The sequence below is a fragment of the Rhodofomes roseus genome, assembly GCF_022264815.1.
Source record: "Rhodofomes roseus strain CIRM-BRFM 1785 chromosome Unknown C8Q71scaffold_18, whole genome shotgun sequence".
Lineage (NCBI taxonomy): Eukaryota > Fungi > Basidiomycota > Agaricomycetes > Polyporales > Fomitopsidaceae > Rhodofomes > Rhodofomes roseus.
The window spans coordinates 427,889-454,561 of NW_025952974.1; the positions used below are offsets into that span (position 1 = coordinate 427,889).

The 26,673-nt window shown below is 55.4% G+C and overlaps 9 protein-coding genes across 9 annotated transcripts; 5 read left to right on the forward strand and 4 right to left on the reverse strand.

Moving 5' to 3' along the window:
- Positions 1–76: 76 nt before the first annotated feature.
- On the forward strand, positions 77–1,975 carry C8Q71DRAFT_773763 (isoprenoid synthase domain-containing protein). Its single transcript, XM_047924472.1, has 10 exons — positions 77–347; positions 407–543; positions 591–745; positions 793–839; positions 893–1,063; positions 1,122–1,223; positions 1,272–1,338; positions 1,400–1,478; positions 1,535–1,637; positions 1,687–1,975. Exons 2-10 carry the CDS (start codon positions 460–462, stop codon positions 1,887–1,889), a joined length of 1,011 nt encoding a protein of 336 aa, XP_047776239.1. The 5' UTR covers positions 77–347; positions 407–459; the 3' UTR covers positions 1,890–1,975.
- A 3,940-nt stretch (positions 1,976–5,915) lies between these two features.
- On the forward strand, positions 5,916–7,975 carry C8Q71DRAFT_773771 (uncharacterized protein). The gene is made up of 7 exons (XM_047924473.1): positions 5,916–6,170; positions 6,232–6,508; positions 6,569–6,716; positions 6,772–6,907; positions 6,963–7,107; positions 7,167–7,312; positions 7,371–7,975. The coding sequence occupies exons 2-7, from the start codon at positions 6,349–6,351 to the stop codon at positions 7,506–7,508; spliced, it is 873 nt and encodes a 290-aa protein (XP_047776240.1). The 5' UTR covers positions 5,916–6,170; positions 6,232–6,348; the 3' UTR covers positions 7,509–7,975.
- Positions 7,976–9,112: 1,137 nt separating this feature from the next.
- On the reverse strand, positions 9,113–10,208 carry C8Q71DRAFT_186803 (uncharacterized protein). Its single transcript, XM_047916837.1, has 3 exons — positions 10,000–10,208; positions 9,756–9,943; positions 9,113–9,693 (listed from the first exon to the last, which is right to left on the reverse strand). Exons 1-3 carry the CDS (start codon positions 10,099–10,101, stop codon positions 9,318–9,320), a joined length of 666 nt encoding a protein of 221 aa, XP_047776241.1. The 5' UTR covers positions 10,102–10,208; the 3' UTR covers positions 9,113–9,317.
- A 594-nt stretch (positions 10,209–10,802) lies between these two features.
- Positions 10,803–13,455, forward strand: C8Q71DRAFT_860297 (amp dependent CoA ligase; the record flags this gene model as incomplete). Its single annotated transcript, XM_047927779.1, has 18 exons — positions 10,803–10,964; positions 11,025–11,079; positions 11,137–11,151; positions 11,210–11,236; positions 11,290–11,308; positions 11,359–11,388; positions 11,444–11,771; positions 11,832–11,952; positions 12,008–12,022; positions 12,074–12,120; positions 12,168–12,247; positions 12,298–12,331; positions 12,384–12,513; positions 12,570–12,771; positions 12,829–12,922; positions 12,974–13,001; positions 13,060–13,247; positions 13,306–13,455. The coding sequence occupies 18 exons, from the start codon at positions 10,803–10,805 to the stop codon at positions 13,453–13,455; spliced, it is 1,725 nt and encodes a 574-aa protein (XP_047776242.1).
- Positions 13,456–18,116: 4,661 nt separating this feature from the next.
- Positions 18,117–18,984, reverse strand: C8Q71DRAFT_860299 (peptidase S8/S53 domain-containing protein; the record flags this gene model as incomplete). Its single annotated transcript, XM_047927780.1, has 6 exons — positions 18,117–18,173; positions 18,231–18,293; positions 18,345–18,584; positions 18,663–18,672; positions 18,718–18,858; positions 18,926–18,984. 6 exons carry the CDS (start codon positions 18,982–18,984, stop codon positions 18,117–18,119), a joined length of 570 nt encoding a protein of 189 aa, XP_047776243.1.
- On the reverse strand, positions 18,934–19,420 carry C8Q71DRAFT_186953 (uncharacterized protein). The gene is made up of 3 exons (XM_047916838.1): positions 19,391–19,420; positions 19,197–19,335; positions 18,934–19,148 (listed from the first exon to the last, which is right to left on the reverse strand). Exons 2-3 carry the CDS (start codon positions 19,277–19,279, stop codon positions 18,986–18,988), a joined length of 246 nt encoding a protein of 81 aa, XP_047776244.1. The 5' UTR covers positions 19,280–19,335; positions 19,391–19,420; the 3' UTR covers positions 18,934–18,985.
- A 1,343-nt stretch (positions 19,421–20,763) lies between these two features.
- On the forward strand, positions 20,764–21,800 carry C8Q71DRAFT_187015 (uncharacterized protein). The gene is made up of 3 exons (XM_047916839.1): positions 20,764–20,925; positions 20,986–21,158; positions 21,215–21,800. The coding sequence occupies exons 1-3, from the start codon at positions 20,869–20,871 to the stop codon at positions 21,696–21,698; spliced, it is 714 nt and encodes a 237-aa protein (XP_047776245.1). The 5' UTR covers positions 20,764–20,868; the 3' UTR covers positions 21,699–21,800.
- Positions 21,801–21,831: 31 nt separating this feature from the next.
- C8Q71DRAFT_712658 (mitochondrial carrier) lies at positions 21,832–23,001 on the reverse strand (the record flags this gene model as incomplete). Its single annotated transcript, XM_047920867.1, has 4 exons — positions 21,832–22,208; positions 22,269–22,630; positions 22,691–22,787; positions 22,860–23,001. The coding sequence occupies 4 exons, from the start codon at positions 22,999–23,001 to the stop codon at positions 21,832–21,834; spliced, it is 978 nt and encodes a 325-aa protein (XP_047776246.1).
- Positions 23,002–23,366: 365 nt separating this feature from the next.
- C8Q71DRAFT_773818 (uncharacterized protein) lies at positions 23,367–26,128 on the forward strand. Its single transcript, XM_047924474.1, has one exon. It carries the CDS (start codon positions 23,378–23,380, stop codon positions 25,679–25,681), a length of 2,304 nt encoding a protein of 767 aa, XP_047776247.1. The 5' UTR covers positions 23,367–23,377; the 3' UTR covers positions 25,682–26,128.
- The last annotated feature ends 545 nt before the right edge of the window (positions 26,129–26,673 follow it).

Genomic DNA, 26,673 nt, shown 5'->3' on the forward strand with positions numbered 1-26,673 from the left:
ACGTTCGTAGAAGGTAAAAGACTTGCGAGCAGAGAACAGTTTCACCAGGCCGGGAAGCGTGAGTAGCGCCCGACGACTTCAAGGACGCGCGCGAACACTGACAGCCGCTACTTCGCCGCTACTCGCTCGAAAATGTTTGTTAATTGACTACAGCTATGCTCCTCTCACATCCTACGCTTGACCACGACGACTGCTTGAACGCACCGGTCCATCTATCTGCAAAGTATTACAGTGGGTGGGCGGCTAGTACGCGATGTCCGAGTCAAGCCACAGGCGCGGCCGGTACCGCACTGCAGTGCTCAAGCTTCACCCTCTCATGTCCACAGCCGCCCCCTGATCTCATATCTGTACGTGGTAATCGTAGCCTAGTGATAGTTGCACTGAACAGTCGTGAACTCACTGGCAGAGCAGAGGAACCGCTTCGATATCAGTGGCATCCCTCGCACCTTCAAGCGAATCATGGAGTCCAGCCCATCCGCGGATACATTCGATGCCTTGCGCATCCTCGCGGAAGGTCGAGCGTGGTCTGAACGCAATGAAACGGTATGATCGTCCTTCATGATAGGGATGGAAGGCTCACTGATGCTCAGGCTCTACTAGAACCCTTCACGCATATCAACTCGGTCCCTGGCAAGGATATCCGAGGACTCATGCTCGCGGCTTTCAACAACTGGCTACAAGTGCCCGCAGACAAGCTGAGCACAATCACGAAGGTCGTTGGTATGCTTCACACTGCTAGCTTGCTGTACGTGTATTCTCCGTCGTGTTGGACGCACCGTAATCGAAGTTCAGTATCGATGATATCGAAGACGACGCGCAACTCAGGAGAGGTGTACCTGGTAAGGCTGCGTTCTATAGCGCGATCATAATGCATTCTCATCTCTGTCCTTAGCTTCGCATAAGATTTACGGCATCCCGCAGACGATCAATTCTGCAAACTACGTGTACTTCCTCGCATACCAGGAGCTGTTCAGCCTGCGATCTGGCGTTGGTATGCCGGACAACCCCGATGGTCCAAATGACCGACTCATACCATTCATCGAGTTGGATCGCATTGTGACAGGTCAGTATTCACTTCCTATGCTTGCGGTTGTCCTGACAGTGCTCGCATTGTTTCGTAGCTGAACTGTTAGCCCTCCATCGCGGCCAGGGACTTGAACTATTATGGCGCGACTCTCTACAATGCCCGACAGAAGAGGAGTACGTCAGAATGGTGAACCAGAGTGAGTAGGTGCGCATACACGATGGCAGTATACTGAGTATATCACCAGAAACCGGTGGCTTGTTCCGGGTTGCTGTCAAGCTCATGATGGCATGTGCGACAACGAACGCCAACATGTATGTATGCCTCTTTCTCGGCTTTCCCTCGCCGACGTGCTGACAATACACGCTCTTCCAGTGACTACGTTCCCCTGGTTGATCTGTTCGGCGTGTTCTATCAGATACGCGATGACTACATGAACCTGCAGAGTTCCACAGTACGCGTCTTGTTCTACGAAACCATGCGCATCTTCTGACACGTTTTCTTTGTCAGTACGCAGACAACAAGGGTTTCGCGGAAGATCTCACGGAGGGCAAGTTCTCCTTCCCGATAGTCCACGCTGTCCGCGCGGACACCTCAAATCGCCAAGTCCTGAGTAAGCGACTCGTTCCCGTGCGCTACCCGCACCTCCTAACGCTCTGCAGACGTACTCCAGAAACGGCCGACGACGCCTACACTCAAACGGCATACGGTCAACTACCTTCGGAATCACACAAAATCGTTTGACTACACTGTCCGGGTGCTGCGTTCTCTGGAAAACCAAATTAGAGAAGAGATAGCGCGGTTGGGTGGAAATGGCGGACTCGAGCGAATCATGGACGCGCTTCACGTTGATGAGCCGGCATGAGCCGTCTGTTGTTGTCTACTGAATGGCACTGTCGGTATGTTATGTGCTTATTGTTGTGTGATACCCTGGCGACCGTCTACCCATAACACAAGGCATCGCAAGTACTCTGAAGCCATCGATCTATCGATAACCCGCCATGGCGATGAGCTGTGCTCCGTTTCTGTTGTATTCCTGAAGATCTAGACCTGTCCCTTTTGAGCAGTTCTTATCGAGAAACAAGGCGGTTCTCGTGTCATGTGTTAAGCACAGGATCGCGCGGCCGCCTGCCCTGAAGTTCGTATATAAGTCGCTCACTCTTGCCGTCCTATGTTTCTTCGGTCTTCACCCCGTTCGTGGTCGAAGGTAACCCCATCCGTGAGTGCTATCACTCTGTTGACTCGTTCCCTGATTCTGACCCACTTCGACTGTTAGAGCTGCGACGTCGGGACTAGCGTATTTGCCCATGGTCTTGCAGCCCTCGAGGGCGCGGCCACGATACCTACAACAACAGTCTTGACGGTGCCCGCGCACCTCTGCCCCAATAGAAGTGTCGGCCGCGCTGGATCGACGGCAGCTGGTACGTATCCGCTCGTGTTGCAGTACTTACCTCCGGGAACTGACTGATGTGGCACAGGCGACAGATCGTCAGCTGCTGCTACGGTAGTCACACAAGAGTGTGTTTCACCGGTTTTCGGTACTGGCGAGTCATAGAGGCTCGTCATACTTACTCGACCGACCATATACATGGACCCGGTCTGAGCAGTGCAAATCAAATAACCCAGGACAGCAACAACCGCCTCTCCCAGGACACCGCAAGCCGCTCGGGATGCGCGTCGCGTCCTCGAGCGCCCCTAGGGATGTAGGCGGGACGTTCACGTATACCCTATACCCTATATAGCCGAAAATCCATACGTATGATCCATGCCATTGCACTGTGCCTGCGTTATCACCCACGTTTCTGCGAGGTAAGTTCTGTTTCAATTCATGCATTGGGGAGATGGGCTTGCGATTGGTCTATCGCGATGCGACTCTCCGCTAGTACTCGGTTCAGAACTGGTGAGTTATTTCTTCACATGAACGGGCTGTGTGTGCGCATTAGTATGCCCCATCACTACTCGTATTGCATTCTTCTCGCTTGTCCTCTAGGGCTGCGCTGTTCATTTTCGTCGGAGCCTCTGCTCTTTCCACCACTCCGTGCATTCCCTCGTTGTCAAATCGACATCTCCGTTCGTCACGGGATGTAGCTTTGGCTCCGCGTGCTGCTATGACAGCATTCCGAATGGTTGGACGTTACTTCCCGCCGATTGCGAACTGCGATTGGACAAGTTCAACAGCCAAACATATTACCGTTGAGAATCCTGTCACCCTTGTCGGGACACGGCGTCGATGTCCTGTGTGCATCCGGCACTTCAGCAGGGTGTGTTCGTGGGCATTCGGAGTCCGAGTGCTCTAGATCCTTGCAGCCGCAATGTTCGACCTACGCATAAAGGTACATTTATATTTCAGCGTATGGCGGCGCAAACATTGTCGTGGTACGGATTGACTCTGCGGACGTCGCACTGACCGACGAAGCGATGTCTCCGCGTCATGTGCGAGACTCAAGGTTCTGCTCCCGCTGTCTGCCCTGAAGTCCGTCTATAAACTATGCGTCCTTCCCAGAGCACTTCTCTTCGGCCTTCACCTACAGAGAGGTCGAAGTTAACCCACGATCCGTGCGTACCTTCTGTGAATGCCTCATTAACCCTACTCACTCATCTCCGTGATAGAGTTACGCGTGCGGGGTGAGGGTTCCATGAGTCAATGGTTACCCAAGCGGCCGACTCTGTGGTCCCATCAATACCTCGTTCGTACGCGGTCCCTTCCACGCGGAGGAGTGTTAGGGCCGGGGCTGCGCTGGATCAAGAGCAGTGGTATGTGTATGGTCACTTGTGGCACAGTACATCTATGGGCTGACTGCCATGAAGTCACGCAGGCTTGTTTGTGACGAGTCTGCTGCTGCATAGGTGGCTGTGTGTGCGCGGTGCGGAAGTGTGCGACATCCACCAGTTTACGGCGTGGTCGATCGGTCTTCAGGTTGTGGAACTTGGAGACTTATCGATACCGCGTCGGCCGCCGGCGGTCCTTGAGGAGATTCATGAGAGAAGACCTAAGGAATGCCGGCGCACTATGTGCAAATCAAATAACCCAGGTCATCGACAATTCCGCCTTTTCCGGGAGACTTCAAGGCATGCTGCTGCGGGTCCACTAGGTCGGAATTTGTCATGTATGTACTTTGCGTAGCTGAATTGACTGCGTATCGTGCTATGCCGCGTGTGTATGCTTCTGTCCCACCTAATGATGTCCCCAAGATGTAAGAGAGGCCAGGCCTACATTTCCGCTGTGAACAATGGGCATGGGGCCTGCACGTTGAGGCTTATCGCTGTGCTATATAACGCTCAGGGCTATGGGTTCCCGGCCTTCTGTACGCGTTGGGTATGGCAATGCCAGCTGCAGTGCGAATAGAAGGCAGGAAGGCTGCCCTCGTGCAGCCATGTGAGAGCCCAGGTGCTTGCAGGAGATGTGGGCATTGTCTGCTGACGTCCTCCATTCAGCCCGTCCTCGAGGTATATAAACCGGATGTGCGCCGCCTTGCTCTCCCTAACCATGTAACTCAATTTCCGGCGCCAGACAGCTGTGAGTACCCTCCGTGATCGTGGGTACCGACAGCGCTGACTGTTGCTTTCACCTACAGCTGAGCGCGTTGCGGTCCTGGAGGCCGACGGCTACCTCTTGATCAAAAGAGATAGCCGACTGCAACGCTGAAGAGGTCTGCACGGGTCCAGTTGGACCCTCGTAGAGCCTTGCTCAGAACATCCCAGCGTGAGTGCCGTCATTCCGCCCAACGTGGCCAGCCAGCGGGGTCACTGACAACCCATTCCCCATTGCGCCGTTGGCGACATCGGTTGACCGGCGCTATGCGCTGTTGAACTGACGACGGCATCGGTTCGTTCTGCGGAGACGCGACTTCGCGACGTCCCAGCTTACCACTTGCACATCGACATCCCCCGACGCACGCAGACATCTGCGATCACGTTCGCCGATATCGGCGATGTCATGAGTAGGGAGGTCCTGGGAGGTTACGATATCGTGATGACCGACATTCGAAGCACGCAGATATCTGCTCATCATGTTCCCTGAAGGGTTTCGTGGTTGCGAAGATTTGTGTATGACTTGTATGTGCGTCATTTGTGCTTCATACATGTGTTCTTCCATCAATGGAATGAATGTGTTCAAGTTCATGTCGACATACGGGTGATCTACAACGACCGAGTGCTTAGGGAGGGCCGATCGCGATGGAGAATTACTACAACAGGTGCCGGATGGAAGGGGCTGCGAGATCTGCTTGAGACAAGCAAACGATGGATGCGCGTGTCATGAGCCTGAGTGTGTTATTACACTTCGGAGACGTACGCCAAGGCGATGCGGGGATCGCGTCAGCCTCCTGCTAGCGCTGGTACATATATGCTTAGTCGAACCGCCATGATAACACGTCGAGGACACTACCTCCCGAAGGCGGACGCCAACAGGTGTCTGCTGTACTAGTGTACACTGGCAACAGCACTGTTAGCCCAGGAACAGCGTGATGCTGTACTATGAGTGGCCCGGGTGCCGGTGAGGTAGTACTTGAGTACCAGTGACTCGTACTTGGGTTTACGAACTGACGCCCTGGGCCTGATCATTGGCAGGTCCGGTCGTGCGTCGGGGCTGGCAGCCAAAACCTTGAAAGGCCAAAAACAAGATGCTCGTCGCGCGCATGCGACGACCGTTACTGTATGAAAACGACTGCAATTTCATGTATTGCGATGCGCAGTAGTTACACTGCAAGCTCGACTCGGATGTCAACATTCCAGTCAACGTTCACTGGGTCGTTGCAACGTTAATCGCGCATCTGCAGGTTGATGTACTCCTCGGGTCTCGATCCGGATTACGGATTGCATTCGATCATCAGTTCCGCGCGGGTAACTTGAACCGTAACCGCCTGCGACTCGCGCGGAGCTTGCAGGGATATACGACCTTATACGATCGAGGAACCAGGCTGGAACGTTAACCGCGTTGAACTGAATACATCCACAGCACAGCCCACAGCGGACTGCCACCAACGCAGTGCCCCCGCCTCCGTCGATACATCTCCCCGAAGCTTAAGCAAGCCCAAGCTCAGGGGTCCGAGGATGTCGACTCGAAAGAGGCTCAAACATGCTGCGCGTGCGCAGTGCCGCCCCTATCCCTGCGTCCCGACTGGTCCCCTCGGGGCGGACACATTTTGTGCGTACTATGTTTTGTGTAACTTGCTGCGTGAGGCGCTCACTCCGTGACATTCGCGCAGAGACGAGAAATCCGCAGCCGCGCAGGTTTGAACGTATAAGAGCGTGCTGAACAACTTGTCAAACGTTAACGCCCCTTCCCATCTGTCCCGTCTTGACATAGTACTGACCTTTCCGGAATGTCATCTACTATCAACTACGCGAAAGCCTATGGCATCGACTCAATAGCGGGAGCGATCATCTTCACCATTCTCTACATCCCCTTCCTCGCGCTCTATGTCTTCCAAGGTATTCGCAGACGGACGCGCGTGTATTTCTCGCTCACGCTCTTCTGCCTCAGTGAGTACTTATCTCCATGTCTCGCAGCAATACGGTGGACACTTACCATGTTATCTGTAGTCCGGGTGGTTGCGTTCGCTCTGCGCTCCGCCTTGGCAGGCTCGACGGCGGCTGCGACGGACGAAAACGTCTTCATCGCCTACGAGGTCATCTACAATATCGGTTTCTTCGGCGTGCTCTACTCCGCCTATACCCTTGTCCTCGAGAGGTGTGTCTCATAAGCGGTGGTCTCGATCGCCCGTCTCACAAGTACCGATACGCAGAGAGTCGCTCGTAGACATGGATACCATCCTAATGTACTGCCCCGGACCCCTCCAGCTCATCTTCCGTATCACGCGCCGACGATCACTCGTCCGCATCATGCTCATAGTTGCCGTCGCTATAGGCATCGCTGGAATCGTGCGTCTCGTCTCGTGTGCTCTACGCTGTGCGCTTACACTCCGCATCTTCCCAGACGGATATCACAAACGCAAAGTCCGAGGCAGACGTCAACGAGGGCACGTCGCTCCGGAGCGCGAGCGTGTACATCTTCCTCGCGGTCACATGTCTGCTCGTGGTGCAGGCTCTCGCGCTCAGTGTTGCGACGATGCGCACGCTCGGTATGTCCGCCGTTCCAACATTCGCACCACGAACTGACGGCATCTCCCCGTCCCTCCAGACAAAGAGATTCATGCCGGGCAGCAGCAGTCCTATGGCCGCGGCGCACCTGGCGAGACGTTCGGGATCTTCGTCCTCCTCGCGATCTCCGCGCTCCTCCTCGCACGGGAGGCATTCTACGCCGCGACGACCCACAAGACCGCTCAGGTAAGAGATCTTCTCCCCCTCTGTGTCGCAACAAGTCACGCTGACTCCCAACGCACAGCAAACGAATGAGCACCTCTGGTACCCGCTCTCCGCCTTGACGGAGTTCATCGCGATTGCCCTCTTTGCAGTCCCGGGCCTCATTCCCGCGCAGGACGAGCTGCCGCAGGAGGAGCGCGAAATGAATCTTTTGGCGTGAAGTCGCGCGAATTGCCAGGACTGCTGATGATACCGCGATGGGAGTTGATGATGTGACGAGATTGCTCGGTTTTCGCAGTATGTTATTGACCGTGCTCCGTATAATATACACGATACCCCTGACGCTCACGCTCTGAGAGGAGATCTCAGGATGCCAAAGAATCGGCGTTGGGTTGCAACCGTGAATCAGTAAACCGACTGCTACGTGTTCACCAACTCATTTCACGCAATCTCGCATGCAATTCGAGGTCTGGGTCATGAGTAATTATACCCGAAGTTGATCACGACCTCCCGACTGACAGATTTCGGTCGTCACAAACGGACGGCGTGAATCGAAGACTATCACATCCCACTCTGTACACACACCGAAGATCGCACTAGTTGAACGAGTGTATACTGGCATCTGCACAAGTACATGAAGACAGAGGCGCCGACGGCGCGTCGAATCGGAATGACATTCCGATCTGTAGTATCCAAGTTGAAGTTGCTTCGCACTGACAGTGCGTATGTCCTGACAGGACAATATGCAGACGTCGTCTGCGTGTGCCGCGCGGCACTACCACGACGTGGTACGCTGGTGTCACCAGCTCTACAAATATTGGGTGTTCGTCGGGTCAGTCACTGTTCAAACGAGACATCTCGGAGGACAAGAACTCACGTGTGATGCTCTTGGGAGGTTGGTCCGACGGACCGTCGGTCCCTCGTAGGCCTCTTCGGCACCTGGGACGCCAGTGTCACTGGCTCTATAAGTCATCAAACGTACGTCATATCAGCTATGGCTCCTACAACACAAAGTAGGGGAAAGAACACACGTCGAGATGCTCTGAGCAAGGCTCTATCAGGGTCCGACGGACCCCTGTAGACCTCTTTAGCATTGCAGTCGGCTACCTCGTCGAGGTAGCCGTCGGCTTCCAGAACCGCAATGCGCTCAGCTACATATAGGTGAAGGGGTCAGCGCGGTCGGTGGTCACGACGCGTGGAAGGTACTTACAGCTGTCTGGCGCCGAAAAGTATGTTTAATGATTGGGAGGTAGAGACAACGCACCATGGGTTATATAGCTGGGGAGTCGAATGAGGGGCGGATGTCAGCAGACCGAGTGAGCGTCTTCCGTGAATAACTGGGCTCTCACAGAATGCCCTCCGCGCAGCTTCTCTACCTTCTCTTCGCCTTGTGGTCGACACGGCCGCACCCCTGATCCATTTCAAGTATGTGATGCCCTTGACCCTGAGAGTTATATCGACATAAGCCGCAGGCCTCGAGCGTAGAAGAATGGTAAAATCACCTTCCTGAACAACTTCCAGACCGTCACCCAATAGCAACTCCGTCTTTGGGGCCTGAACAATTGCGTCCGTCTCAAGACAGACCTTTGGAGTGTTGTCGGTGCTATCCTGGGACGTAGTCGCGAACAGAATGGGCCTGGTCGGCAGGAGGTCAAGGACGTCACCACTCAAGTGACAACGCTGTAGAACGACAGTCACCGACTCGGAAATGGGTACACTGTGCCCAAAGACTGAATACCGCGATGAAATCGCTATCTGCCACGCCACTGGTCGCTTGGATGGCACGGAGGGAAGTCGACACTTCCACCTTATAAGTCTGACTGGTCGCTTTTCGAGGAACGTGGCAGTGAGATTACGACTTGCGGTTCAGTGGACCTCCTATCGCTGGCAATGGTGCGAATCTTCACCGCTCTATCACCTATGGATAGGGGAATACGTAGAGTTTACGTACGAAACGGGTCAGCTGCTGAGAACCATCCTATCGATAGTCACAGCGCACACCCTCTTCTCATCGCCAGGTCGGTTTACGCTAGACGTCCGGTCGATCCAACGATTCAAAGGCCTCCTCGACCTTCGCAGCGTCTTGCATTCTCACCTCCATGTTTCGCCAGTTCATCCGGTAATTCTCGCGCAGTAGCCATATGACGTGGGCGGCATCGACACCTAGCTGTCGCGTCTCGTCGAGAGACAGCGGCTCAGCACGAGCGCACAGCTGTACACCCGCAGGCCCTACGATGTTCGGCAGATGGAACTCCCGCGCGAGAGCGATTTGTTCAACAGGCGTGGCGGTAGTAGGCAGCCAATCGCCCACGAGCGCTACGATATTGTCGAACTGCCATCTATGAGCAAGGCGCAGGACGGATGTCCACTCCTCCGTGGTCCCTAGCTGCCACTTGACGAATGAGCTGTACAAAGCAGTGTTCAGTGGGGAACAAGATATCTGCAGATGATGACACTGAAAACTGACTCTGGATAGAATACACGGAGTAGTCGTGCGAAGTCTACTGCACTGGTCTGCTCGAGCACGATGGGCGCATCGTCGGAGCTCCCTTCTTGGGGCACGCCCTCGGTAGGCTTGCACAAGAACATGCCATAGAAGCTTTGCGAGTAACGCTGGAAGAAGTAACGGTGTACGTTGAAGAGAACATCCTCCACCTATGGGAACGGTTTGACATCGGTTTGCTGTAGTTCAACAACATGAGTTGCCATACCTGAAAGATGACATTTCCGTCTTCAAGGTATAATGATTCATGCCTACGCGGAGAGGCTGCCGCAGCCTGAGCATCCGGACTTCTGGCATCTGACTGAAGCATGCCTGAGCAGTACGTGGCGGGTATTCGGAGTGAGGGTTTACAAATAAGATAGAACGAGCCAGCTTCCGAGAGCTTCAAGTTATAGCGTGCCGTCAGTGCTTTATAAGGTATCGCGATACAGTTCAGATCGAAGAGTCGGAAGACCACAAGCCACGAGCGAGCCTTGCGGCTCGGGCTTTCGTCTCGAAAGATAGAAGAGAGGTTGCATTACTATTTACCACTCGTGTAGTTCTCCGTGAGTCGGCAGTCTCAATGTCGGCCAGCACAAGGCGTAGAGTCGTCGTAGGCAAGTGTTGGACCAAGCACAAGTCCAACTTTTGCGTGGGCATCCGAAGCGGCGGAGCCGCTTTCAGATCTCAGATCCCTCGGAACAGATGTGATCGGGCGCGCATCGGGGGAGGTGGACTGCCTTGTCAATGCCGTCGTCCGACTGGACCATGCACTCGCCGTCAGATCCTATCTCAATGTCGCATCTACGAAACATAATAAAGAGCAGTGCGACGTCGCAGCAGCACTGGCAAGAGCCTTCCACAGCCAAGGGACTTGGCCGAAGCACCTGATATCGCGGTCGGATGGAGTCTGGTCTCAACCCGTTACCCGGCTTTATAGATCACCAAGCCACATTGCAGTCGTCGCCGACCGTCCTTGCCACCGACACGTCAACAGTCCACACTCTTTTCGTAGTAGAATTCGCGCGCAAAATGGCTGAAATCATCGGTGCCGGACACCTCGCGCCCATCCCGGATGACCTCACCATCGTACAGTTCATGCTGGATCACCAGCACTCGACGCGCCCGGTGCCGCCATCTCACAGACCCTGGTTCATTGAGGATGAGAGCGGAAGGAAGGTTGAATTTGACGAGGTGCGTGTCGACTCTGGTTACCCATTTGTGTTGAAGCACTCATCGTCGCGTTGGCTGCAGGTCAAGTTCCGCACAAACGCATTAGCCAACGCTTTCCATCTCAAATGGAAGCTCGGTGAGTCCTGTTTGGATGTCGCGTGTATCCGTGGTCGAGCTCACTCATTTCACGCAGGCGAAGATGACGTAGGTACGTTATCATGTCCGCCCGACTTACTCTCTTTTGCAACGCTCACAACATGAACTAGTCTGCATTTACAGTCCAAACCATGTTGGTACGTATATCTTGTTTCCCCCTGTCCGTTCGTATCGCTAATCCGAGCTCTAGACTACCCAATCACAATTTGGTTCGTGATACAATCTATGCCCCAGAATCACTCGCTGAGAGCTGTTCCAGGGCCGCTTTCCGCCTCGGTGTCACCATCACGTTAGTTGGGCATTCCGTGAAGTACGGATTCTTGTGACTGACGCTCGCTACGTAGTGCTGCGAACCCTTCGTACACCGCCGATGAGCTTGTGCACACGCTGACGACTACCAAGGCGAAGCTGCTCGTCGTCCACCCCTGGAACCTGAGCGTCGCGCTCGAGGCTGCCAAGATTGCGAAGCTCCCAGCAGACCGGATTGTCCTCCTCGAGCCGCTGCCAGAGAAGGAGAAGGCAGCTGGGGCGCGCTTCACGACGGTCCCACAGCTCATTGCGGAAGGCGCAAAGGCAAAGAAGGCCTTCACTGAGAGGAAGCTGAAGAAGGGTGAGGGCAAGACAAAGCTGGCGTTCTTGAGCTTCTCGAGTGGTACGACTGGGCTGCCCAAGGTCAGTAGCCTCCGTGCGGGCAGCTGCGCGAATCTTGCCCAATTCTGACCCATCGCAAAGGCCGTGAAAATACCGCACTATAGCTTGATCGCGAACGTTGTCCAAATCGCGTCTTACTCTCAGGCGGACACTCGTCCAACTGAGCAGCGCAAGATAAAGTCTGGAGATATCGCCATCGCTGGTATGCGGACTCATTCAGTTCAGTGTATCGTGTACTGACTGATCATTTGCGTTAGTGTTGCCGTTCTACCGTACGCACCGCTACCAGCACATCCTGCTACACAATACTGACGCGAGCTTAGACATATATGGCATTGTCGTCATCATGCACTTCCAGACATACTACGGAGTGAGCATCACCATGGCCTTGCCCGGCGCATGACTGACCCCGACCAGATATCCGTAGTCGTCACGCCGAAGTTTGACTTCCTCCAGTTCCTGAACAGCATCCAGCGCCATCGTATCAACTTCTTGCCGTACGCGCATATTCATTATCAGCGTTGTCTCATCTCACGCTCGTGCTCAGGGTCGTACCGCCGATGATCGTCGCTCTGTGCAAGGTAGGACTCATCCCATTCTGGTGTTTTCAAAAGCTCTGAGGACACGTCACAGCACCCTGCCGTCAAGAAGTTCGACCTCAGCAGCATGCGCTTCATCGCAAGCGGCGCGGCGCCCTTGTCCGCTGAGCTCACCAACCAACTCGCGAAGCTCTTCCCCAAAGTGCAAATCGGCCAGGGCTATGGTACGCACCCGTCTCCGTAGCTTGTCCGTTGCCATTTTTGCTCATCTTTTACACAGGTATGACGGAGACGAGCACGGCGATCTCGTTCCCGCAGCTTGAGCAGCACGTCTGCACACCCGGTAGCGCCGGCAGGCTCCTGCCCGGCGTCGTCGTCAAGGTCGTACGCCCAGACGGGACACTCGCTCCCCGTGGCGAGACAGGCGAGCTTGTCGTCAAGAGCCCGTCGAACGCGATTGGGTATCTCAACAACGACAAAGCGTCAGTCACAGACGTGCACCGTGCGGTACCGATTTGCTTACTTCTCTCTCCTGTTAGCACGAAGGAAACGTTCAAGGACGGGTGGGTCTCTACCGGCGACGAGGTGTACGTGAATGACGTGAACGAGCTGTTCGTCGTCGACCGCATCAAGGTGAGCGCCCGCATGTCCCGAGCTACCATTGCCGTTCTGAGCTCTCTTCAGGATTTGATCAAGGTCAGGGGCTTCCAAGGTTAGGGATCCGTAGCTATGGCAAAGAGTTTGGTGCTAATCTTGTGTACACGACGTAGTCGCACCGCCAGAGCTAGAGGGCCACATCCTTGAGCTCAAGGATGTGTCCGACGTGTCCGTCGTAGGCAAGCCGGACGAGTACAGCGGCGAGGTGCCGTATGCGTTTGTCGTCCCCAGCGCCGACGCGCTCGAGCGGATCAAGAAGGACCCCGCGGAAGGCGAGAAGATCAAGGCCGCGATCGTCAAGGTTAGTGTGGTCCGCCTCGTATTGCGAACTTCGGACGTCTTGCTCACTGCAGTCGCAGCACGTCGCAGACAACAAGGTGAACTTCAAGCGTCTCACGGGCGGCGTCGAGTTCATCGACGTGATACCCCGCAACCCGAGTGGGAAGCTCCTGCGCCGGGTGCTGCGCGATCGTTTGCGCGCTCAGCTGGCGGTGCAGGCTAAGCTGTAAGGCTGAAGGTAGACTTCGGCAGAGATGTGTGGATGGAGTGAATCCAGATACCTAGGGTAGGATCGGAGGGAGCCGCAGACACCGACCGTGATGTTCGTTTGAACTTCTCAGGACATTGTGATAGCATCATACAATGACGCTTGAATCGAAAGCTGCCCGCCCGTGGACACCCATATAGGCAAGAATCTGTAATCTATGCGAGTGACACAGCAGCCGCTCCGCCACCAAAACATCATCTCTCGAGGCTCATTGGTTTCGCGGCAGCAGCTCCAGATGATCCTTTACACTCACAACGCAGTGAGCTTAAAGAAGGGTGAGCTGTCAGACTTGGCTGCACGTTGAGCATCTGCTGAATATATGAGACGGACGCACGTCAAGATAGTCATAGTGTACGGTATTCCGCTCGATGGCAGCGTCGGAGGTCACCAGACCAAATGGCACAAGCAATCGACGAATTGTGATGCCGGTTCTGGCGAATCACAAGGACTAGACAGCGTATGTCCTTTACTGATGAGCAGCCACAGTCCGCTTCAACTTACGGTAGGAATGATTAATGAAGGACGTACACATCGGTCCGCGCGGCAGGGCTGCATGCTGCGTCTATTAAGCATGTCATCATACCATGATCGTCGTGTGGTACGCCGCACGAATCGCAGCACGACATGACGCTTTGAAGTGCACCATAGGATCATGAAGAGAATCTACCTAAAGCAAGCGTCATACAGCTCTGAGAAGGAATACTAGGCGATAAGGTCTGGCCTTCGCTGATCCTAGTGTACGTTGGTACGGTAGCTCGAGTAGCAGACGGTCATCGCGGCCGCCCCAGTCCTCGCGCAACAGGATGCTTCGAGGGTGTAGTTAGAGTATGGCAGAAGATCGGTATTCTGAAAACTACACCCCTACAAAACAGGCGCCAGTGGGGCTGTGAGACGTGGCCTTCCGGTGCCGACACTACAGGCCAAGGCAAAAGGGCAGGGCAGAAACGTTCCGAGCAGCGGCCCGCCGGGTGAAGGTGGCGTGGTTTTTTCCCCGATGCGCAACGCGTTGCGCATCGGGGAAAAAACCACGCCACCCCCTCCCGGCGGGCCGCGCTGCGGGCCGGCACGGCACTTGCTCTAGGAGGGTAGGGAGTGCGGAAAGCGCACGGCGTTTTGCCTTCTCCAAGGTCTGCATATGCTTAGAACGCGTAATAGCTTCATCAAAGATTGTATACTATAGCCTGCGTGGCGGGTAGAATGTACAAATGACGATACCGAAACAATACCCTACACGAGCGAAGGCACTACGAACGACTGCAAGATAGGACGACTGCGAGATACGACAATACCGAGGGTACGAGAGCACAAGATAGCGTAGTCAGAGCGAGATGCATACAGTGAGCGCAACAAGAAAGGGCGATGTCCACGATGCACGTACGAAAAAGGATATGAAAGCGATATGTACAGAAGCGACATGTGAATAGTGGTACAAGTACAACCCTGCTGGCAAACAGTGGCGAAACGCCAACAGGAATTCACCAGCAACTTACTTTTCGCCCTTCCGAGCACGTTTCTTGTCGCAAATCTCAGCATGTGCCAACACGGCATTCAGCCTGAAGCCGGCATTGCTAACATGGGAGAGGGTTTCGCTACCAGGGACGGGCAGCGGCCCTTGTGGGTTCTTCCCCCGCGGCGCCTCCAGCTCATACTTGGACGCGAGGTCATAGACAAAGTTCTTGAGGCGGCCTTCGGCTGTCTCAGGAGCCCCAAATTTGCCCGCTTGACGCATTTTACCCATCGCGTCGTCCAGTGAAGGCCGTCCTGGTGGCTTCTCTCCCTGTTCAGCTTGTTCTATTCGTGTTGCAAAGCGTGTCAAATCGTCCGCGCTGATGTCGTATTCATCCAGGAATTGATCCGGACCCGCATCGTTGGCCTTGAAGAAGGCGCTGACGCACCATTGGAAGACACGATCTGTGGTGTTCTGCATTCGCGCGTCCCAACGTTTACTGAAGGTATTGTAAGCGCCGAGTTTGACGTGCTCCGGCCCTGGCTTGGAGGCGAAGACCGGCTGGTACGTTGTGTATCAGCGGAGTGCGGTGCATAGAACCACGAGCACGTACAATCGCAATCTCTTTCTTCTCCCATTCGGCCGTAGTCACTCCACCGAGCGCTCCCAATTCTCCCACCAACAGCCTATCCTCAGGCATATTGAGATCGGCGCACAGAAGCCAAGAACGGTGACGGTGCATGAAGATGTGATTGTTGATTGTGTACGTGGGAGTGAGCCAATTCTCGCCTGGTGCACCCAGGTCGTCGCCGCAGACAATCGTAATTGCAGGGTCCCGCCTGATGTACAGCTTGTTGTAGACGTCGATCCAAGATTGTGCCCAATCCTTTTCGTCCAGCTGCACCCCGTCTGAACGAAGGTTCCTGAGGTAATGCTGGTACTTTGGAGAACCGTACACCTTCTCCTCCTCGATCTTCACAAAGACGATCAGGGGATATTGGTCGTTACGGTGGTCGGCTTTCATGTACTCAACCATCTAGAAGGGCCATGAGTGTTGTCACTTTGAACAGGTATGAACGTCACGGTATACTTACGCTGAACGTCATGGAGGTCGCATCCTCGCTTTTGCCAATCTCGCCCAAAGCAACGAGAAGCTTGGGTATGTCCAATGAAGGAAAGGAGACACAGATGGCGTTGTCGGGGATGTGATTGAGAGGCTGCTGCGGAGGCGCGACAGGTTGGGACGATTTGGCTTTAGCTCGGGAACGCTGCGGCGAGGACGGAACAACAGCGGACGATTTGGATCCCGAGGCACCAGAGCTTCTGGCGTGGTTGGCCGCGGCGTGAGAGTCGTCAGGCTCAGTGTCGGTGGCACAACCGTCGGACTGCGCATCCTGGCGCTTTCTCTTGCCCTTGGCCGACTCGGAGGATTTCTTGCCTTTCTTTGACTCCCCTGTCGCCTTTGCCGCCTTATCTGCCGCCTTCGCCTCCTCCCTGGCCAGCGCTGTGGCTTCTCTGTTCTTCTTCTTCTCGTCCTCCTTCCGGGAGACCGACATTGTGAATGTCGTTCCCCAACGAGGGTCGTCAGAATCAGGTGTCGGCCCCTTTAAGGCGTAAGCATTGTTCACTATGACCCTAGGCGCAAATTGCCCCATCGTCACGACCCCTGCCTGTGTTGTCTCACAGGCAATCTCATCCGCTGCTTGGACATAGGCCTGGTGAATTTCGCTCGCAGAAGACATGTGAATAGTGTGTTTTTCGGGGTCGTACGTGAAACTATCGTTTCATTATGTTAGCATCCGTGCCCTGGCTGACGTGCCATACTCACCTGAAAAGCTTGTATGGGTACGGATCGGATTGAATGTGGAGATAGAGAGCGATCCAATCGTTTAAACTAGCTTCAACGGTCTACGCAATACTTAGCGACCGACAATACCCGTAGTCTTGCACACTTACCTTGTTAACCCCACAGATGTTAGGCCAGCGAGGATCGTCGAGGAGGTGCCCAAAGATATGCTGCAGCGGATTGATCTCAACAGCTATGTCCGGGAGTTCAAGCTTGCTGGACACACAGCTTGAGAAGTTCGAATTGGGTGAGAGGTTCGAGCCGGTTGAACCATCTTCAACATTGTAAACTGTGTCAATGTTACCAAGGCAATGGACATGAGCTGATGTGACTTACCAGGTGGAAATTCCTGAGTGTCGGTGACAGGGATCCCACCGAGACTCTGCAGCTGAGACTCCGGACTGTTCTCGTCGACATCAGAGTCGGTGTACTTGATATCCTTGAGATCAATGTGACTCGTCACAGGGCTGCCACCACCACTCACATTGTCTTCAGACATGGAATCCTCCTCAGACATGGACTCCTCCTCGGGCGGCTCGGCGTCTGAAACTTTTGCAGACATCAAATTGTCAGTGATATGACTGAGCGACGCCGGCAGGAACGTACCCGAAAGACAACGGTCTTGAACCTCAACAACATCCATGTTATCGCGACTCACAAAACCCTCAGAATCACTGTCCAGAGACATGGCGTACTCTTCAGACGGCAAATCAAGCGGAAGAGGGCTCTGGGCTGGCGACGACATGAGGATTCGGGACGAGCGTGAGGGCGCGACAAGGGCGCGGAGGCGCGAGGGAGACGCCACCTGCCACCCGGCATTGCCTTATGTAAGCAGAGTCGCGCGTCTCCGCCGACACTCTCCTTGCAAGCGCATCGCCGTCCATTGCATGCACAGGTCTGAGCACTGTTAACACCATCGACGACGGATGCCAGCTCAAGACACATTAACCGGCGGGACTCGGACGGCCACGATGTAGCAATGGATGCTACTTCGCGATAAGTACCAACACTCAGCGATTATGCTCGGTTACAGTGGACTATTACCTCCGTACCTCTCTCAAACCGAACACTCAGTCACAACATGATTTGGCTATCGCACGAGGTAGTCAAAAATCACTATGTTGATGATACTTTAAAGGTCAATGACAACAACAGATAAGAGTAGCTCGTGAGTAAAACAGACGGAAGCGTCAGTCCGAGTCGTGTCCGTGACGAAGAACATGTATGTAAGCTGGAAGTCCCGTAGAGAACATGCAACATGAGCGACATAAGCTTGGATGCAAGGTACATGCAAGGGGCAAAGTCAAAGTTTCATGCAATATTCCACGGCTCAGAGGCTCGCGGCAGATGCGAGTAGGGTGAAGTTCGGCGTGCCGAGCCCCGTAACCTGCGAGAAACATCATCAGAAGTCCACCACGCACAAGACGACACGTACCGCACTTACAGGAATCCATCCCTGCGTGGCGTGAAACCCAGGCGTACCCCCGTTGCACGCGGGTTGTTCCCGCTCACGACATCATTCAGCGCGCCCATGCCCGCCGCGGTGCTATACACCCACTGGAGTACGCTCTTGCCCGCGCTGGACACTTTCATTCAGCAGCACAGCGACCGCAGCAAACGTCGGCGTCGAGCAGCTCATCCCGCTCACGGCGAGCGCCGCCGCGCCGGACTCGATGTCGTACTGCGTGCCGTACGCCGACACGTCCGGGTACGCGCGGCCGGTCGCGTTGAGGAGCCCGCTCGAGTTCGACCCGAGCGCGCTGAGGTACGACGCGACGGCGGCAGACTGGTAGGCGGGCTGTGCGAAGTAGTTCGAGAGGCCGCCCCCGGAGAAGCTCGCTCCGATCTCGGTGGGCTACTCGGTCGTCGCGCCGACGGTGGTCACACTAGGGGAGGTCAGAGGAGGAAGGGTAAAGCTGGGGTGCACGTACTAGGGACAGCTCGCAGGGAAGACAGGCACAAATTCCGTGCGATTGTCGGATGCCTTGTTGCCGGAGACACCGCCGTCGCCAGAAGCATAGAGGATGGGGACGCCCCGCGCACCCAGCTGAGCGTAGGCGTTGCAAATGGAGCTATACATATAGACACTGAGTAACGATTGGTGCGTGCTCATTCATAGAACTACTGCGAGCTTCTCACAGAGGAGATTTTTCGTTGTCGCCGTGGTTGGTTAAGACGACTTGCGGCGGGATGTCCATGCTAAGGAGGTAGTTGCAGCGTCGAGCAGGGCATCGTCGAAGGAGCCGCCGACAGTAATGAAGTGGGCGGGAATGTTAATTGCAAGACCCACGGCGTACTGTATATCAAGGTTCCAGCCCACGTCCGGTCTCTGTTCCAATGATCGAATCGCGCAGCTGGGGTACTGCGGGTGGTCTCAGCGCCGGTGCCATCGTGCGTGAAGAGTGAATACTTTGCGGACAGGAGCGAGTTGGCCTGTGCGACTGAGACGTTGATCCCGAGGCCGTATAGCAGTGGCGTTTGGCCAATTCTCATTCAACCATGCTGTTACAGCTGCAGTCCTATTCGACGTGGGTGAGACAGGCCTCGACCTAGGAGGATCAATAAGTCGGCCTGCGCTCATATATGATCTAACGCCTCACGTACCTCCTCCTTCGACAGGTGCTCGCCGTACTTGTCACTCGACAGGTCGCTCACATCACCCAACGCGTCCCTGCGACCCGTGTCGCCTTTGGGGTAACTGGGAATGACTTACGACGGATGAATCAAAGATCATCACCACTACTGTAGTTGGATTAGGCCAACGTTGACAGCTACCTTGCAGCTACCGTCAAGGGTAAAATTGCTCGAGGTTATCGGTAATGTTGCCGCGGCCACACGGCTCGTTACCAAGGTAAGTTAGTGCGCACTGGCGGTTGGCTTGTCGCTGAGGGAGCTCGGGGACCTTCGGGGACATGCAGCATGCTTTACTGAGAGCGCCGTCGCGGCCGAAGAGAGTGAAGAGGCCGCGGTAGTGCCGGGTGCGCATGCCCGGGACTTTGCTAGGTTCGACACAAACCCGTCGCACGTAAAAGTGAAGGTAGTCGCGGCGAGACGGGCCTTCTGGTGGCCCCATGACGGTGAAGAAGCCAGTCACCCGCGAGCAGCGAGCCAGAGAGAGTGCGGTGGGTCAGTCCGCCTCAGAGCTCGTCCCAAGGAGCCAGAGTGAAGTCCGTCCCGCACCCGCTCGCTAGTTGCCCTGGGGGTGGGGGAGGCAGTCGCGGGGGCAAGGCAGGTTGGCCGCAGAGGAGGGGGCGCGGGCCTCGACACAGAGTCGGACGACCTACCGACTCGGACCGAAGCACCATGATCAATGCCAGCGCTGAGGCTCATCGTTGGTCAAGTACTCACCGAACACCTAATACTCAGCTGATTTACACAGCCCGTATGAGCATGAATCGTAGTCGACTTCAGGCAGCCATATGCGACGAACAGGGTTATAGTCTGAGGAGGCTGTGGCGCCTTCAAGTTGGTGGCGGCATCGTGATCTTACGTAACTGCATGCAGGCGGCGGACCGCTGCATGGAAGGTCTCCTTGAATCCTTCTACTACTTTAAATAGTACTAAGCTGACAAGTCTCGTTATACACGTTGGCACGTTCCAACAGTTCAATTCCTCCCGGAACTCTATCTCAAAACCAAGTCTGCAGTGTCGTACATCATGACACCGTTTCAGCCGCGCCTTGACCCCCGCGGCCGCGGCGCTCAGCTCCTCGTAAATTATGTAATAGCTCTCAAGTCCAGTTCGCATTCCTAACACTGCCCAGCAGTGCACGCTACCACTGGCCCGCCGTTACTGTAACTGCCAGTGTGTCCGACCTATCGCAAGACGAAAGCAGGTCCATAAACCATGTCTACGCAAGGATCGCTTCTAAGACACGAACGATGCTATCTCGAGGCAGTACATGTTCCGCACCTGCTGGCGAGTCATGCCCACACTTACGACCCCCGATACCGTGCAAAGCGCCCTTACGCACGCGTATATAGCTTCAACGGCTGAAGCGCTGATACCACGCCTATAGTACCGTGCTGGGACTAACAGATCTAGTACAGCCAACTTCAAACCTACTCTACTTCGCCGCATTGATGGCTCCAACTAGGCACGAGCGCTTCTACTTCGACGATGGGAACGTCGTCTTCCTAGTACGTTCTGGCACTTCACCGAACTCAGGACACATGTATTAAGAGATATGTGGCGCGTAGGTCGAGGAGACGCTGTTCAATGTCCACCGTTACTTCCTCAAGCGAGAGTCTCCTTTCTTCCAGGAGATGTTCAGCATGAAGTCAGACGAGGGGCGTACGGATGACAATCCGATCTTGCTTGAGGGCACGAAGAGTCAGGAATTCGCGTGCCTGTTAGCGTGCTTGTATCCACGGTACGCCCCTTAGACAGGAGTTCCATGTGGCATCATCACGCTGACGTCGCACGCAGCACCGTTGGAAAGGTCGACGAAATGCTAGCCACGGAATGGGCTCTTGTCCTCGACTTCGCTATCAAGTGGCAGTTCAACGACATCCGCGACCTTGCCGTGGAGCAGCTGAAGTACGTCCACACGTATTCGCCCACGCTCGCGTTGCAGATCGCCTCCGCGCGCAAGCATGGCATGGACGGATGGTACTTCCACGCGGTCGTGAAGATGTGCGAGCGCGGCCGCGCCATCACTCCCGCAGAGGCCGAGCAACTGGGTTTGACGGAGACTGTCCGGATCTCGGCGATCAGGCATAAGCTGCACTCTGGTGGTGGCCGTCCTTCGTTATACGCGCCGAGTCAGTCTATTAGCGTCGACAGTGACCAGAAACACGACATCGCGTCGGAGCTCGGGCTATCCCGCACGTTGGCCTCGCCGGTGCCGATTGGATTGGCTTGCAACTTAGTTTTCTCAATAACACCACCTCCACCGTCCATTTATGATTGAACTGCCCATCCGACACGTACTATCACTGAAACAGGCTCAATGCCCTCGCAAGTACATCACGTACAATGGCATGCTCAATCCTAAAGAGGTGCCCAGTCAGACAATAATAAAACAACATATCGTTCACGCCCACTCACCTCTGCTTCACCATCATTGTCACGCCCTGACACACAAATCCCTTCACGAGCTGTGCCCCGAGCCCATCATACAAGCCGTGCCAGCCGCGCCCCGGGTCCGCACACGCCGCGCGCCATACATCCAGCATTGTCGGCGCGCTGCCCACGGTGCCCGAACCTCCAGCGCGGCGCCACGCCTGCACGCGCACCTTCGCGAGGACGAGCGGGTACAGTGCGGCCAGCGCGAGCGCGTTCGCGCATGCGCCGTCTAGAAAGGCTCTCAGAGACTGGTTGTTTCCCGCGGAGGTGAATGGGAGACGGAGACGGCGGAGGAGTTGGTAGAGCAGTAGAGTGAGCGCGGGGGTGAGACACAGCGGGAGGGTAGGGGCGAAGCCTACGTAGTTACCGAGTTAGATCATCCGTGGCGGAGAGATGACCGAACTGTGCGACGCACCCGCCCAGAAACCCGCGAGGCCTTGTTCGGAGTAGATGCCCCGCGCTACTTCGTGCAGGCCGAGACGTCCTGTACGCTTCTCCGAACCGTCGACAGTCACTGGTTCCTCGTCTTCATCTTCGCTGTCGTCGGAGCTGCTCTGGAGACGGACGGTAAGCACGCTGAGGGGCGTCGACACGGCTCGGCTCGCGACGCCAGCGACGAAGCCGACTGCGAGTTCTGTTGGCACTCCGAGTAGTACGGGAGCGGTGGACGAGGTGATAGCCTTCTGGAGCGTAGCGAGTAGTGGAGTAGAATCGCGCGATACTCGCCGACGCGCGACAAGCGCGTGCAAAACGGTGTAGAAGTAGAAGTACAGGAAACTGTTTGATACATTTAGCACATCTGGGATGCATGCGACGAATACTAGTAACAGTGCTTACTTTGAAAGTATTGTTGACGCAGTGTCGGTGGACAGGCCGTCATACAGCCCGGAGAGCCCTTGCGTCTTGATGACGTGTGTCAGCACTCTGAGGGCACCTCTGAGATCTGCGTGCGTGCGTAGTAGTAAGGAACTCGGTGGCAATCAGGGATAGATAGTATCTCGGAAACGAGACATACCCTTGAGGTGCGGGTTCCTAGTGGTTTGCACGCGCGTCGCGACTAAATCAAGAGGATACGTTATGGCGTTGGCCGACGCACTCGCGAGTGCACCTGAGAAGGCCTGAACAATGGGGGGCCGGGCGGATGTCATTCAACGGGATTGTTCTGCTGTCGGCCTGCGATTCAAGACCTAGCTAGTGTACTACGAGGAGGATTCTGCGGCCGCGCGGGATTCAGCTAGGCGCGAGTGTATGATATATAGTGCATACCCAAAGTACTTGCAGGCAACAGTATGTAGTAGACGACAACACTCTTGTCTCAAGAGAGTCGACGCGAGATCAACATGTACTACATGACGTCACGCAGATGTGGGCAAAGTCATGTGATTCTGTTTCATGACTAATCCACAAGGGTCAGGTGCTGTATTACCAAGCAGCTGAGTCATTGTTTTCAAACTCCGATGCCCCAAGGGTATATATAAGCCCCAAATTCATGACTCATCCTTTCCCCCTTTGTCTCTTACCACCATGGAGACCAAGATAAAACTCCGTTTTTACTTGCGCAGTGACCTCGTTCGCAAGGTGACGTTGACGACCCCTCCTTCCTGGGCGGACGTCAGTCACTGGTTGTGGGTGGTCTTCAATGCTCCCGTAGACAGCGCTGTTCCTGTGTACATCAACGACGATGGTCAGCAGGTCGCCGTATCCGATGACGAGAGCCTGAGCCAGTTGTTCACCGCCATATCAAACAAACCTTTTGTGGAGTGTCGGGTGTGTATGAGACGTGTCCACGTCAACGATGCCGATGAAGCCAAGCAACATTCCGTGGACGACTTCGTGGACGATTCTCCCGACGCCAGTGACCATCGCGGTCTGAAGATATCGGTTTCATCGCGACCTATACCTGCGAACGTACTTTCTGAGCCCGCCAACGCTGCGCCTTGCTCACCCATACCTATCCGGCCCGCAAATGACAACTCCCCAGTGGCTCCGGATCCGAGTCAGGACGTTGTTGAAGACCTCGTAAACCGTCTACAAGCCAACCCCTACAGGCTATTTTCGCATAGAGAGGGTGTACTAGTTAGTGGAGCCCCGTGGCGGCTGCACGTCGCGCAGCTCCTTCGAGGTCCAGAGGGTGCTCGACATGCATCCGACATCGTGGCGTTCATGAGACGCAACGGCATTCCCATCGACATTGAGGATGACGGTGGCTTGGAGTTGAATCGTTCGCCAACCCCAGCTGATCGTCGTCGGGCTCGCCGCCATTCTCGCAGCCCATATCCTCCTGCATACGGGATGCATCACCCTGATCGCCTCTTGATGGCATCGAGCCCGCCTCCTGCCCATCGTTCGCCGTCTACACTTTCGCTCGTCTGTCAAATTCCTTCCGCACCTCGCAATCCTCGCACGACACAGGACACCACAAGCCCCACGCAGTACAGTGCCCATAGTGCTGCAGCGTCTCGACACGGTGCAGCCCGTAGCCCGCATGGTCCTGCGGGAGATGGGCGCATCCCGCGCCACCCCCTTGCAACTCGGACGAGCACGCTCACCCCTCAAGTCGCTGTAGCCGATGCGGCGCAGCGATGCGAGACCCCGCCACCTGTCACGCACAAGGTCATTGTCAAGCTAGTCAAGCCTGATGATGACTTGACCCACATTCGCGTCCGCCAAATCGCCTTCAACCGCACACCGACCTGGGAACACCTCGCAGCTCTTCTCGCCGCATCTTACGACACATCGCCTCGCCTCCTCATGCTTTCCCACTCTCCCCTCGACACCACTCTTCCTTCCTGGTGGGCATGCGAAGGCCTGGAACGGGTTCGCGGACCGACCGGGCTTTCCAACATGCTCCGCATCGCCTTCAACGCTAACGAGTCCACTGAGTTCGCAGTGCTCGAAGCGATGGCGGGTGGCGGAGACGCCGTCCTGGGATTTGGTACAGTACGATTCCAGAGTGCCAGTACCAACGTTGCAAACCCTGGCATGGACGTCGACGCCTCCGCTACAAATACCGTGGAGCAGCATGCCTTGCGCCACACGCGAGACCTTCAGGCGGCCATCGCTCGCTCTGGCATGCGGCGTGTTCGACCAGCAAACAGGGCCCCGCGAGTTTCTTCAAACACAAACACCAAACCTCGCGCGGTCCACGACACTCCTCCGAACATCGCCATCCACACGTCCCGCGTGCTCGACAACGCTTCCAACGCGCGCCATCCGTCTGCCAACTCAACTGCCACACGCTCACTCCCGACCCGAGGGCTCGCGATCTCCCAACCAACGACACACGCCTCCGTTCCAATGCGCCCTACTCCGACGAGATCATCCAATCAACCGACATCCACGTCGCGAACCGATAACGTCCAGTCCGTCAACGAGAACACCCCTTTCGTACGCAGCATGGCTCCGAGCCCCGAGCCACGTAACGCCGCGCACACGGTAAGGACCGCTCAAGACAACCGTTGGAATTCGCTGGATGCGGTGGTGGACAACTACAGGAATCAGCTACGTTATTCGGTTATTCGTTCTCGGGAAGCTGATGTTCATGGCAATGCACCGACTCGGCAGGTCAACAGTCGCCGGACCCAGGCCCGCGCTCATCATCCGTACGCGCGGGTCATGACAATATCTATGGAGGGCATGCAGCCTGCTATTTGTGAGCTGCATGTTCAAGACCTCACGCAACAAGTTGGTGATTACGCTGCGCTCGGCTCAGCCCGCCGGAGCAGCGTCGCACCTCAGATCACTTACAGTCAGAGGCGCGGACGAGATGAGAGAGGTAGGGATCGTCGTCGCGGAGCTACGCATTTCCGCAGTGCGGCGGGAAGGTGAGGGCATGGTGGATCCGGAGGTCGTCTAACGTGATGGCGGCTCCGTAAATTGCGTCCTGTAGGGCGAGTTGTGTTCTACAGTACGAGTACATTCCTGACAATCCTACATATTTATCTTTGACATTCTGCTCCGACTCCACTATGCCTCCCCCTTCTGTATTTAAATGACCCTTCTTATATTTATGGACTTTTTTCTAAATCTATTCACTCTCGTCAATGCGTCAGGAACACGTTGTCGAGTGGTGCATTCTCAGTTGTATAACTTTCTTTCCCTGTCTTCCTTCTATCGATCTATCTTACGTTCTTTGCCCTGTGTGTTTTCCTGCTACGTCGTCGGTGTGATTATATGGCAGCGGTATGTCTTCTGTTCCTGTGATAGAGCCGCTGTAGCTGATAGTGCCATCTTGTCAGTGCTGTATCATAGTAATACAACATCCGTTGCCAAATACTCGGTGTGAGTGTGATCGACAAATCAAGATGCCTGCTGTACGTCTCCTTCGACAAATGAGTGTATCCGCTGCGCCAACTCTGCAGAGCGTCTGAGCCTGAGTGATCGACTCACCTGCCCTGTACGTTTCATCTCTTCACTGGCATCGGTGCTTTGCGATGACGGATCCGCTTAGCAGACTCGAAAGAGGACCCTGCGCTTACTTGACGCGGCGGGTGCCTCAGCATAATACGCCCTACTATGTACGTTGAACGAGCATGGTCAGACGAAGACATCCTAGCGAGAGCTCGACTGTGGAGGCGAAGTAATGCGAGAATGTTGGCACGCACCCTGGAGTTACGGTTCAACGATGTCACGGCGGGGCGGCGGGGTGAGTACTACCTTGCGCTCCTCGTCTGTGAAGCTCGCTGTTGTTGACGACACTGCGAAAGCACAGACGCTTAGACGATCGAACACTTCACATTGCTGAACGCAAAGCTGTGGTCATGCACTAGCCCGAGACACCGCATGCCCCTACGAGTCGAAATTTGCGTCGAGCTGCCGTC

Coding starts and splice junctions, on each gene's coding strand:
- C8Q71DRAFT_773771 (XM_047924473.1), top strand. CDS start 6,349: ATGTCATCTACTATCAACTACGCGAAAGCCTATGGCATCGACTCAATA. Junction 6,717..6,771: donor TATACCCTTGTCCTCGAGAG/GTGTGTCTCATA, acceptor ACCGATACGCAG/AGAGTCGCTCGTAGACATGG. Junction 7,108..7,166: donor TGCGACGATGCGCACGCTCG/GTATGTCCGCCG, acceptor CCGTCCCTCCAG/ACAAAGAGATTCATGCCGGG.
- C8Q71DRAFT_773818 (XM_047924474.1), top strand. CDS start 23,378: ATGGAGACCAAGATAAAACTCCGTTTTTACTTGCGCAGTGACCTCGTT.
- C8Q71DRAFT_186803 (XM_047916837.1), bottom strand. CDS start 10,101: ATGCTTCAGTCAGATGCCAGAAGTCCGGATGCTCAGGCTGCGGCAGCC. Junction 9,944..9,999: donor ACGGAAATGTCATCTTTCAG/GTATGGCAACTC, acceptor CCGTTCCCATAG/GTGGAGGATGTTCTCTTCAA. Junction 9,694..9,755: donor CTCCGTGTATTCTATCCAGA/GTCAGTTTTCAG, acceptor TGCTTTGTACAG/CTCATTCGTCAAGTGGCAGC.
- C8Q71DRAFT_187015 (XM_047916839.1), top strand. CDS start 20,869: ATGGCTCCAACTAGGCACGAGCGCTTCTACTTCGACGATGGGAACGTC. Junction 20,926..20,985: donor ATGGGAACGTCGTCTTCCTA/GTACGTTCTGGC, acceptor TGTGGCGCGTAG/GTCGAGGAGACGCTGTTCAA. Junction 21,159..21,214: donor TTAGCGTGCTTGTATCCACG/GTACGCCCCTTA, acceptor CGTCGCACGCAG/CACCGTTGGAAAGGTCGACG.
- C8Q71DRAFT_186953 (XM_047916838.1), bottom strand. CDS start 19,279: ATGAGAATTGGCCAAACGCCACTGCTATACGGCCTCGGGATCAACGTC. Junction 19,149..19,196: donor AACTCGCTCCTGTCCGCAAA/GTATTCACTCTT, acceptor GACCACCCGCAG/TACCCCAGCTGCGCGATTCG.
- C8Q71DRAFT_773763 (XM_047924472.1), top strand. CDS start 460: ATGGAGTCCAGCCCATCCGCGGATACATTCGATGCCTTGCGCATCCTC. Junction 746..792: donor CTTCACACTGCTAGCTTGCT/GTACGTGTATTC, acceptor ATCGAAGTTCAG/TATCGATGATATCGAAGACG. Junction 1,479..1,534: donor TGAACCTGCAGAGTTCCACA/GTACGCGTCTTG, acceptor TTTCTTTGTCAG/TACGCAGACAACAAGGGTTT.